The sequence below is a fragment of the Meles meles genome, chromosome 2 (assembly GCF_922984935.1).
Source record: "Meles meles chromosome 2, mMelMel3.1 paternal haplotype, whole genome shotgun sequence".
NCBI lineage: Eukaryota > Metazoa > Chordata > Mammalia > Carnivora > Mustelidae > Meles > Meles meles.
In genome coordinates this window covers 129,079,632-129,093,143 of record NC_060067.1, presented here as the reverse complement: position 1 = coordinate 129,093,143, position 13,512 = coordinate 129,079,632, and the positions used below count along the sequence as shown (strand labels likewise).

At 36.1% G+C, this 13,512-nt stretch overlaps 1 protein-coding gene across 3 annotated transcripts in view; it reads right to left on the bottom strand.

The window, feature by feature from the left end:
• Window positions 1-13,512, bottom strand: part of GLRB (glycine receptor beta) — a 107,056-nt gene that overhangs the window by 26,846 nt on the left and 66,698 nt on the right. For all 3 annotated transcript variants that reach the window (XM_045998373.1, XM_045998375.1, XM_045998374.1), the window contains 2 exons: window positions 12,632-12,772; window positions 7,440-7,592 (listed from right to left, as the gene is read on the bottom strand). In XM_045998373.1, coding sequence (XP_045854329.1) covers window positions 7,440-7,592; window positions 12,632-12,772 — 294 coding nt within the window. The remainder of the gene's footprint in view (window positions 1-7,439; window positions 7,593-12,631; window positions 12,773-13,512) is intronic.

Below are 13,512 nucleotides of genomic sequence, written 5' to 3'. Positions count from 1 at the left end.
TGGAAGGAAAACTTCCAAACTCATTTTATGAGGCCAGCATCACCTTGATCCCAAAACCAGAGAAAGATCCCACCAAAAAAGAGAACTACAGACCAATATCCTTGATGAACACAGACGCAAAAATTTTCGCCAAAATACTAGCCAATAGGATTCAACAGTACATTAAAAAGATTATTCACCACGATCAAGTGGGATTTATTCCAGGGCTGCAGGGTTGGTTCAACATCCGCAAATCAATCAGTGTGATAGAACATGATCTCGGGGTCCTGGGATCGAGTCCCACGTCGGGCTCTCTGCTCGGCAGGGAGCCTGCTTCCCTCTCACTCTCTCTGCCTGCCTCTCTGCCTACTTGTGATCTCTCTCTGTCAAATAAATAAATAAAATCTTTAAAAAAAAAAAAAAAAAAAAAAAAAAAACATATGATACTCTCAATAGATGCTGAAAAAGCATTTGACAAAGTACAGCATCCCTTCCATCCCTTCCTGATCAAAACTCTTCAAAGTGTAGGGATAGAGGGCACATACCTCAATATTATCAAAGCCATCTATGAAAAACCCACCGCAAATATCATTCTCAATGGAGAAAAACTGAAAGTTTTTCCGCTAAGGTCAGGAACACGGCAGGGATGTCCATTATCACCACTGCTATCACATAGTACTAGAAGTCCTAGCCTCAGCAATCAGACAACAAAAAGAAATTAAAGGCATCCAAATCGGTAAAGAAGAAGTCAAACTATCACTCTTTGCAGATGATATGATACTATATGTGGAAAACCCAAAACACTCCACTCCAAAACTGCTAGAACTTGTACAGGAATTCAGTAAAGTGTCAGGATATAAAATCAATGCACAGAAATCAGTTGCATTTCTGTACACCAACAACAAGACAGAAGAAAGAGAAATTAAGGAGTCAATCCCATTTACAATTGTACCCAAAACTATAAGATACCTAGGAATAAACCTAACCAAAGAGGCTAAGAATCTATACACAGAAAATTATAAAGTACTCATGAAAGAAATTGAGGAAGACACAAAAAAATGGAAAAATGTTCCATGCTCCTGGATTGGAAGAATAAATATTGTGAAAATGTCTATGCTACCTAAAGCAATCTACACATTTAATGCAATCCCTATCAAAATACCATCCATATTTTTCAAAGAAATGGAACAAATAATCCTAAAATTTACATGGAACCAGAAAAGACCTCGAATAGCCAAAGGAATATTGAAGAACAAAGCCAAAGTTGGTGGCATCACAATTCCGGACTTCAAGCTCTATTACAAAGCTGTCATCATCAAGACAGCATGGTACTGTCACAAAAACAGACACATCGATCAGTGGAACAGAATAGAGAGCCCAGAAATCGACCCTCAATTCTATGGTCAACTAATCTTCGACAAAGCAGGAAAGAATGTCCAATGGAAAAAAGACAGCCTCTTCAATAAATGGTGCTGGGAAAATTGGACAGCCACATGCAGAAAAATGAAATTGGACCACTTCCTTACACCACACACGAAAATAGACCCCAAATGGATGAAGGACCTCAATGTGAGAAAGGAATCCATCAAAATCCTTGAGGAGAATGCAGGCAGCAACCTCTTCGACCTCAGCCGTAGCAACATCTTCCTAGGAACAACGGCAAAGGCAAGGGAAGCAAGGGCAAAAATGAACTATTGGGATTTCATCAAGATCAAAAGCTTTTGCACAGCAAAGGAAACAGTTAACAAAACCAAAAGACAACTGACAGAATGGGAGAAGATATTTGCAAATGACATATCAGATAAAGGGCTAGTATCCAAAATCTATAAGGAACTTAGCAAACTCAACACCCAAAGAACAAACAATCCAATCAAGAAATGGGCAGAGGACATGAACAGACATTTCTGCAAAGAAGACATCCAGATGGCCAACAGACACATGAAAAAGTGCTCCACGTCACTCGGCATCAGGGAAATACAAATCAAAACCACAATGAGATATCACCTCACACCAGTCAGAATGGCTAAAATTAACAAGTCAGGAAATGACAGATGCTGGAGAGGATGTGGAGAAAGGGGAACCCTCCTCCACTGTTGGTGGGAATGCAAGCTGGTGCAACCACTCTGGAAAACAGCATGGAGGTTCCTCAAAATGTTGAAAATAGAACTACCCTATGACCCAGCAATTGCACTACTGGGTATTTACCCTAAAGATACAAACATAGTGATCCGAAGGGGCACGTGTACCCGAATGTTTATAGCAGCAATGTCTACAATAGCCAAACTATGGAAAGAACCTAGATGTCCATCAACAGATGAATGGATAAAGAAGATGTGGTATATATACACAATGGAATACTATGCAGCCATCAAAAGAAATGAAATCTTGCCATTTGCGACGACGTGGATGGAACTAGAGCGTATCATGCTTAGTGAAATAAGTCAATCGGAGAAAGACAACTATCATATGATCTCCCTGATATGAGGACATGGAGAAGCAATATGGTGGGTTAGGGGGATAGGAGAAGAATAAATGAAACAAGATGGGATTGGGAGGGAGACAAACCATCAATGACTCTTAATCTCACAAAACAAACTGGGGGTTGCTGGGGGGAGGTGGGATTGGGAGAGGGGGAGCGGGCTATGGACATTGGGGAGGGGAGGCGAACCATAAGAGACTATGGACTCTGAAAAACAACCTGAGGGTTTTGAAGGGTCAGGGGTGGGAGGTTGGGGGAACAGGTGGTGGGTAATGGGGAGGGCACGTTTTGCATGGAGCACTGGGTGTTGTGCAAAAAGAATGAATACTGTTACGCTGAAAAAATAAATAAAATGGAAAAAAAAAAATAGAACTGCCCTATGAACCAGTAATTGCAGTACCAGGTATTTACTGTAAAAATACAGAAACACTATTTCAAAGGGATGTATGCCCCCATGTTTATTACAGCATTATTTGTGATAGCCAAATTATGGAAGCAGCCCAAGAATCCATCCGAGGATGAATAAAGAAAATGTGGTATGTATGTGTGTGCATATACCACATATATACCCATACATACACACATGTAAACGTACCATGGAATATTATTCAGACATAAAAATTATGAAATTGCCATTTACAACAACATGGATGGAGCTAGAAAGTCTAATGTTAAGCAAAATAAGTCAGAGAAGGACAAATGCTATACATATACATATACTATTCATATCTATTCATATGTGGAATTTAAGAAATTTAAGAAACAAAACAAATGAGCAAAATTTTAAAAAAAGACAACAGAGAGAAAAATCAAAAAACAGACTCTTAACTATAGAGAACAAAGTGATGGTTACCAGATACGACAAGGATGGGGGGATGGGTGAAATAGGGTGAAGGAGATTAAGAGTACACTTATGATGAGCACTGAGTAATGTATAGAACGGCTGAATCACCACATTGTACACCTGAAACTAAAACATGGAATATTTACTATCAGGCCTTTTATAGGAGTTTACTGATCCCTGGTACAAATCCACTTTGTCCTAGCAAAGTCCGGTCTGTCCACCAGATCTCATCCCCTCTCACTTCTCAAGGATTTTGTTCCTGCACTTCTTCCAGCTCTCATTTTTTCCTTTGTTAATGCTTGTTTTCCACCAAAAATAAACATAATATGATTTTGTCCACCTTAAAAACAAAACTCAGAAACCTGTTGACTCCTATCCGCGCCCCCCCCCCCCCCCAGCTATTTCCCTATTCTCTTTTTCTTTTCACAGTTAACAATCTCCAGTGGGTTGTTTATACTGGATGCCAATAGTTCCTCCCCTCCTATTCTCTCTTGAAGTCACTCCAACCAAGCTTTCCTCTTGTCACTCTACAGAAACTGTCCTTATCATGGACACCAGTGACTTCCCCAGGCTGCTGAATCCAATGACAATATTTAGCCCCAAACTTACTTGATTACAAGCAGCTTAACTGATCACTCCCTTCACCTAGAAATGCTTTCTCCATTTCGTTCCCAGGAAGCTACACCATGTTGGATGTCACTCATCTTCTCAGTCTCCAAGGTTGAGTTCTAAGATGTCTTCTCTACCCATGCTCCAGTCTCACTTTAAAGATCATCTATATTCTGGGGGCACCTGGGTGGCTCAGTAGGTTGAAGCCTCTGCCTTCAGCTCAGGTCATGATCCCATGGTCCTGGGATCGAGCCCTGCATCGGGTTCTCTGCTCAGCAAGGAGACTGCTTCCCTCTCTTTCTCTGCCTGCTGCTCTGCCTACTTGTGATCTCTGTCAAATAAATAAATGAAAGCTTTAAAAAAAAATTAAAAATTAAAAAAAAAATTTTTTAAAAAGATCATCTATATTCTGATAAATCTGAAGTTCTTACCACCAGCCTTAATCTTTCCTAGAAACCCCAGACTTGTATATCCAATTGAATACCTGATAACTCTACCGAAAAGATATCTCGGACTTAACATGTCCAAAAAGAAGCTCCCGGTCTGCCCATCTTCTCGAACATACTTTGCCCACAACTTTTCCATCTAATTTAGTGGCAGCTTCATCTTCCTGGCTTTTCACCCATAAAAACCCTTGAAGTCAGCCTTGAATCTGCTTTCTTAAATCCGACATACAACACATCTGCAAATCTCATTATGTCTACCATAACCATCATCTATTTATGAGCGTCTCTACCCCCTGGCAATACTGTGATTGTTTCACCTGGATTACTAGAGCTTCCTAATAACTGCCTTCCCTGCTCCCACCCAAGCCCCCTTTTAATGGGTTCTACACAAAGCAGACAAAGAGAATCTATTAAAATTTAAAGCAGATCACATGTAAAAGTCCTCAAGATCTTCCCCTTTCAGCCAAAATCATCAGAATGCCTTAGGAGATGTTACATGGTCTCCTCAACACTGCTGTCTTTCTGACCTCATCTACTAATCACACTTTAACTCATTCTGCTCCAGCCACATTGGCCTTGGCATTCCCAAAATATTCCAAGCATGCTCCTGCCTCAGGAATGCTGGACTTATGATCACTGTCCCAGCTCATTCTTTCCTAGATACACACAGTGATTCATTTCTTCTTCACTTCTATCATATTTTTATCCAATATCACTTCTTTCTGAGCAATTCCTGACAAGCAGGCTGCTGTCCCTGAACTCTCTGTCCCTACATCATCCTTCTACCACTCCCTGGGCATTAGGATTATTAAATTGAAGTAGAGTTGACATACAATGCTATATTAGTTTTAGGTGTACAACATAGTTATTTGACAATTCTATAGAGTGTTCAATGCTCACCATGATTAAATGTATTCCGCCATCGTACCTTGTTACTAAAGTATTATGGACTATATTCCCTATGCTGTACTTCTCATCTCCAGGACTTATTTGTTCTATAACTGGAAGTTATATGTCATCATCTTAGAGATTACATATTGTGCTTATTTCGTGTCTCTTTCTTTCCAAGAAAAAGTACACTCATTGAGGCTCAGTGTTTTTCTTTTGTTTTATCTATTTTATCTATTTTCTATTTACTTTAACTACATGCCCATCTTCTTGAACATTGTTTAGGACATTGTTGGTGCATAATAAATACTTGCTAAATGAATCAAATGTGTAAAAGTCCTTTATAAACTGTAATGTATAAATGAGGCATATTATTAACTCCTGAATGGGTAATAAGCACTTTCCACTCATATTTTCAATCTTTCAATGAACCCTTTGAGTATTTTTTCATCCCTATTGACATTTTAACAGTGTAGGCTTAAAGAGATTAGATCTGCTTGTTATCTAAACTGTCACAGCTAGTAAGCAGAGAGTAGGAATTCAAATCCAAATTTAACTGAAGAGGCTGACTTTCAACCATTAAACATGCTTACTTCATACAACAGTTCTACTGGATGTTAAGTGGATAGTTAAGGGATTTCATGATAGAAGTCTCGTAATAGATGGGGATTTACAGAGAAAAATCCTTCAAGAATATGTCAGGGATTGAAATGTCTCCAGAGTACTCTTGGAAGCCTGACATTTCAATTTATATCACTGCATGATATTCCTAATAAGCAAAAAATTAACTATTTGGGAGAAATGCATGATATTTTTGACAAGTCTAAGGACACAAATCTAGTTTTTTAGGAGTTTTATTCTCAGTACAGTATACTACACAGTTCATTCTCATTCCCTAAAGGAGTTAATCTGGGTTGTCACTGTCTTCATTCCAGATACATAACCAGTAGGATGAAATTTCCCACATTTCTGATTATTAAGATATAGATTTGGTCTCTGTGGCTCTTATTAAATACAAACCATCACATTTCTTATCCAGGTAAAACTGTCATTTTCATTGCTTCATTCCTGGTTGCCTACTCTTTAAAATCTTATTTCATTTAATTCCCCTACTATGTCAGGAGGGAGATTTGCACAAGGTCTTTTCAATGGAAAAAAAATGCTACAACCAGTCCCTAAGAGGCCAGATATACCAAAGCCTTACCTATATAAGTTCCAGGTGATATTCAGAAAAACACATACACACACACACACACACACACACACACACACACGGTAATGAAACATCTTAAATCACTCTAAACAATCAAAATTTGTTGTAACAATGTCCTTATTTTTAAGTTTAATCACTTCATCCATTAGAAGAGCTCTTGATTATTTCATGAAGCAAAGACTTTTTCACCCCCATATAGACACAGTTTTCAAGACTGGCTGATGCTGTTTCTGTGTGGCAGAGCATTAAAAATAATAAATGGGGGAGCATGGATAACCAGCTCTTCTTCTCCTTAGCCACTCCTAATGATAGAGCACACAATAATTGATGTTTAAGAAAATGACATGAAGTCATGTTTAAAAAGATACACTGTACCACATATTCCCAGTTGAAGAGTATGAGATGGTACACAATATAATTCAGTTTTATGTTATAATTTAGTTTTATGTTTAGTTTGGCACACTTGGGGAGTTTAGATTTTAGTTATCTGTGAAAATTACTTAATAATAATTATTGCATGAAAGTCAAAGTAGGATAGATTAACTGCTTAAAATATCCAAATATATGAAAAGAAAAAAAAAAACTTCGTTTAATCATGGAGTTCATAAACATTGGGAAAATCTAGTTCAAGGTCAAATTTTTTTTTAAGATTTTATTTATTTATTTGACAGAGAGAAATATCACAAGTAGGCAGAGAGGCAGGCAGAGAGAGAGGAGGAAGCAGGCTCCCTGCCAAGCAGAGAGCCTGATGCGGGACTTGATCCCAGGACCCTGAGACCAGGACCTGAGCCGAAGGCAGAGGCTTAACCCATTGAGCCACCCAGGTACCCTCAAGGTCAAGTTTTGAGGGAAGTCTAAAAACAGATGAGAATAAGATTGCCTTCAATTCTAAAAGTCTATTTTAAAAGTGTTGAGTATATAGTGAGTTATGCAAGGACATAACACGTTCCTGACACGAGAGAAAAGCACAGAATACTTTACCCAGGGGCACTCGGGCAGCACTTGCATCCGGGTTGATCCAGAAGGAGAGCCAGGAGAGAACCACTATCAGCAGGGTTGGGGCATAAACACCCATCATGTAAAAGCCGACCTGTCTCCTCAGGGTGAAGATGACTTCCACACAGGTGTAGTACCCTTTTTGGAAACAAACTTTATGTTAGAAATAGGAGGGGCCCACCTACCTACAGCAGCAAAAAACCAGTAAGGTACCTGTAAATTATAAGTCACTTCTATTTGAGACAGTTTCACAAAGTAAATTCCACAAAGAGAGTTTTCTCTTATAAATATATAATTTATTTGGTGTAAAGGTTGACATGAGGGGACCCGTCTCACCTGACCTTTCACAACCTTATTATGATGTTGAGAAATAGATACCACATGCTGCTCCACTATGTCAGGGTCACAGCTTTTAAGTCTTTGTTCAGGGAATTGGCAATGAACTTAAACTTTCCATTACCCATGGGCACCGTCAGAGCAACTGATCTGAAGGAGTCATATAGGGAGCAGTAAATTAAAGTGGAACAAGTCTAAAAAGAAACATTCCACGACGATGTATTGTCAGTATAATTTTTCGGCTACATGTACCACTTCTTATCTAGAAAGCATAGCAGTCTACAATAACTCCTATGCATACTTAAACCTTAAAAAATTAAGCATATTGGAAGTAAATCTTAGCAAGGATAAGAAATACATGTTTTCAGCCTATAGAGATAAAATATTATACAGGGTAGTTTTCTGATCGTCCTCTCAAGTCTGTCCCATCCGCCACTCCAGGTGTACAAACATGCTTTATGAGGGAAAGGACTTCACTGTCAGAAGCTGAGACAAATGCAGAAATTGCCTTACAACATAATTCTAGGGATGCCGTGACACCAGCTAGTCCCCCAAATTAATCATAAATTATGGGCAGCCTCATCGGAGCCTTTGCTGACTTGAGAAACAAAATAAGTGACAAGATATTCTCCAAGCACTGGAATAGAAGAGAGACTTCTCGATGTTTGAGACTTTTTTAAAAAAATGCTTTAGTCCTTTCAGTTAGCAATTTAAATATAATATTTAATGCTTGAAGTGCTTAATTTTGATAAAAATCTCATTTACCATTCAGAAAAAAGCAAGGCTATGTGCGAATAACAGAAAGTTAATATGTCTCCAATTGTGTTTAGCTTAAACACCAGTATTTCAAAATGCCAAAATAAAGAAATGAATAAATAAATAAAATAATTATGGGGAAAGGACAATATTTATTTTTTTGCTATTTTATATTTTAAAAGTAACATTTACTTAGTTTTCCTAGTTAGGAAGAATATACACACTTCTAGCACTAGAACAATCTTCAAATTCATTCATTAATGATACCTATGGTGGTACTGGCACACAATAGGGTCTTAAAAAATGTTAAATAAAAGAACAGCTATTCATATCCTCTTATTGAGTAGCTTAGACCAGAAATCTATCCTTTTCCCCGTGTGAATTATAATCATTGCTAACTCTGAGAGATTAGAAGGATATTGGGGCTAACATGTAACAAAAATAAAGAACTGACTGGAACTGAAGTAAATTCTAATTATGCCAAATGTTTCCAAATTATATAAAACAAAACAAACAAAAAAACACAGCATGTTTTTTTTTATTTTAAGTACATTAAAAGTAGAAAATCAATTTAAATTATTCACAGGTTTTTAAAAGATACAAGAGGTCAAACAATGAAAACTCCTTCCCTTGTGTCTTTCCACCACTCATCTTAACTTCCTGCCTGCATAAACAAGAACATGTTTCTAACTAAAAATCGTGTGCAAAATAGAATCTTTTATAATTCCAATTTTCTGCAATTAAGAGACTCACGGTACCTCCTAAAAGTGGTTCTGAAGTACCTGGCTTTGCAATAGCATCACTTACTCAAGTTCATTTTATGTGTACCTAGTGCCTAGTGCCTGTGAGATAAAGAACAACATGTATGTTGTTTACTTGACTGCATATTTTTAGGTAGCCTAAATTGTCACAAATATTACGACTTACTATAGGGCTGCTCACTTTAAAATGAATTTTGCATTCCATCCCACCATGTTTAAATGACAGCCTAAATAACAGGACTCTATATTCTGAAGCCAGTTTCCACCCCCTCCTTATATGAAGGCACCCACTAGGGGAGCTTCCCAGGACTGGGATGAATTTGGCAATAAAATATATGCTTGGATATAATAGTGATTTGCTCCATAAATTTTTATGAGAAACATTTCTTGATCTTTTTTGATCTTTTCCTAGTACTGTTACATTTATGAGAGGCAGGTGGGCAGCTAATTGATATAAATGTTCATTGGCAAATTCAATTTACTTTCTATTTCCTGTGAGGTTTTATTTCACTATTATTCACTTAGGCTTTCAATTTAAGTATTTCTGTATACTTGTTTTCCTATCCATCTCTCCACCTTTGTAACATCTATAATTATAAAAAACGGTAATTTTTAATAAAGTTAAAGCCAAGTCATCATTTCTGATTATTTCTGTACTAGTTAAAGAAAATACTGTCCATTATTTTATAAATGTTGCTGTCTATATCTTTTTCACTATTTTACATATTAGGCATTCATATATTTAGAAGTTTCCATATTTATAAATACATATCTAAATATTATCCAAATATTAAAATTTTTTACTTATATTCATATGATGATTCATGTAAACACTGATAACACATGCTTACTGAAACACAGTAAATGACAATTATCATTATGTTAGACATAAGTTCTTTTATCATTATTTTCTGTAGCTAATGAGAGATCAGCGACTTACTTAAAATAGCTCAAAAAGGACCACAAAAACTTTCGTGTTTATAATCTTGAGTAACCTCTCAAGCACTAAAATGAATCTTATTAATTGTATGTGTGTACCATATTAGAATATAGATCTATAAAAAGGCAGAGATGTCACCTTTATTCCTTGTTGCATCCCCAAATGAAGGTTTTTAGATGTAGGGCTTAAAGGTAAAAAAATAAGCACTCCCAGGAATTTCAATGCTGTCTCATAATGTTATGCTATTACATAAAATCAGAAATAAAATTACTAGCTTTATTTTCATCTTTAGACTAAGTTTAAAACTCCAATAGGGTCATTTCAAATTTCTCAAAACAATTTCGAGCCTATTCATTTTGAAATGTTAACCATATAATCTAGATGTGGATAACTATTTGCAAAGTGTAGGAGGACTGACTTCACAGGTGGTATAGCAATGTCAGACTCACTATTCCAGTCATCACTCAGTAACAGTATGACTTGGGTAAGTGTCTTTGGTCTATTATCCTAACATGTAAAAAAGGGAGAATAAATGTACTGAATACATAGGGTGGTTGTGAGAATTAAAATACAGAGTTCCTGCAGAGCACTTAAAATAATGCCTAACATACAGCAAGAAATCCAAAAGCTATCTACTAAATATGTGTTTCTACACAACAATCCCAAAAGGATCGCCCTTGTCTTTCAAGCTTTTTTTTTTTTTTCCATTACTAGGTGACCTGTCAAAGTTTCTAAACACTGTAGTCCATTTCCTTAATCTGAGTGAGTACAGAGAAAAGGAGTACAGTTCTTCGCGCAGCAGCTGACACTGATTTGCCTGCAACATTCAGTAAGTCCCTCAATCACTCTGCTCCTCAGTTATTTTCCGTTAAGTAAAGGAACTGGTTCAGAACTGTCAATAAGACACTAAAAGCCCATGTATCTATATGATACATGAGTGTTTTGATGGTCAAATTTTTTAAGGGTTCTCCGGTTGTCCTTTTTAAAAACTTTTATAATTTCTTTTAGCAGTGTAATATACTATAAACTCTATAACAGAAGGAGCTATTTATATATAAATGCTATATAAGCCACTAAATTATGTGAATGTCAGTGACAACGGATGCTTAAACTAACTTTATCTCCAAATTGCCTAAGTGTTGCATTTACTGTAGCACTGTAAATGTGCCAAAGTTCACTTTGCCTTTTTTTGTATTATATTTTGTCTTTGATGATGCCATGATGGCAGCATTATAAACTCAAACATCTGATCTCCCCGAATTCTACACAATTACACTAAACATTTTTATTTTTGCAAGTCAACATAAATGTTGCAATACATTAAATTATATCTATTTCTCTCTCTCACTTTTTAAGATTTATTTATTTATTTTAGAGAGAGTGAGAGTGAAAGAGCAGCCTTGGGTTGTGGGGGGTGGGCAGAGAGAGTTTCAAGCCGACTCCCTCCTGAGTACAGAGTTCTACACCACCTTGGTCTCAGGATCCTAGCCAAAATAAGTGTTGGGCGCTTAACCAACTGAACCACCCACATGCTCCTAATTATATCTATTTCTGAACACATTTGTCATATCTTTGTTTACTTCCTCATAGAAAATTAGAATTGCGTAGTTCAAAATTGAAATGATTAGTTTGAAAATAATGAGCCAAATTCAATCAGCCTTTTATGTATATTACTATAGGAAAAACCATTATATTTAATAACTAAAACCCTCAATAACTATAACTGTCAGTTGTGACTCAAATGTTGAATATGAATCATATTATTAAAGTATTGATTAGTAGGTATATTTTCATTTCTGCAAAGCTTGAGGTAATGTAATGAATGAGGTTAATTTGTTGTGCTTTTCACAATTAGCTGTTCCATAACTTAGGCCAACAATATTATACAGGGAATATTTACTGATGCCCAGTTATTCTCCACACTTACCGTTTCCTGTGCAGCATAAAAATCAGTGCTTTCTATAACTAAGAAAACGGGTCAACCAACGTCTAAACCTGTCTAAAAGACAAGTTTGTATGATGACTACATTCATCAAATCCATGATCTTTGGTCCCAAACTGAAACTTGCCAGAAAAAGAGTTTTTTGGTAACACCTAAGAAAACTATTGCCTGGGAGAGTTCATATTACTAAAATAAAAAATTGAAAACCTCTTGTTACGTAGAGTTACATAAAAGCAAAACTATGTAGTAATAAACATTTTTAAGAACTTTGGTGGATGTCATTTTATGAAAAATTTAAATATATGAAGGTAAAGATAAACTAGTAAATACTGAACTCACTTTTTAACTAATTTTCTTCTATTCTGTTCCTGGCATATGTTAAAATTGAAACAAACCTTTGAAACAGGACTTAGTTTTGTTTAATTCAAAGAATATTACTTACCAGTGCCTTTATAGTATTTTGTACAGTTGCCATATTCAATATCTTCCTTTTTAATATCAAACTGAGGCAAAGCGATTTTTTCTAACTGAACAGGATCCCCTGACTGCCAGATAAATCGTAAATCATCAGTTGTGTAGCCAACTATAAACAAAAGTAAATAAATAAAAATATTAGTTTGAAATGTAATTAATACTTTCTTAATATTTTAAGAATCCAATTATTACACACATAAATGATAAAATAACAGGCCATGCTTCTATGAAACTCTTGCTAAAAATGCAGAGATAAAATCTATAGCTATCAATGAAAACAGTAGCACAAATTTACAGATAATTGGCTTAAAGAAAGAACAAGCTAAAACAATGAGCATATGGTAAATAGTTACAATCTCACTGCCTCCTATATAGTAGCATACTTTGCTATGTCAGAATTCAGAGCTGTCATTAATAAAAAGTAATAAATAAGTCATACTAGCTTTCTGAATATATTCAGAATAAATTCGTTCACAATTATACAATGTGCTACCTGAAAACTTAAAAAAAAAACTGAAGCACAAATCACTTACATTTTTGAAGAAAGAACTACAAACTTCCCTAAGGGAGTTGCATTGCACAGGAAAGCAGGAAAACAGTCTCTCGAGTGGACATCATTATTAAATGCAAAAGCACATATTTTGGGTTTAGGTAATATGGCTACAACTCAAGGGTCCTATGGGGTTTTATAGCATATCATAGCCTACCATTCAACTATAAGTAGTTGGATTTTTCAAAGCAATACTTCAGTGCATCTGACAATAGATTTGAATATAAATACCCAGTTGGAATTTTTTACACAAATACATATTAACATAGGCATAAATAGATACAACACACAAAAACGTA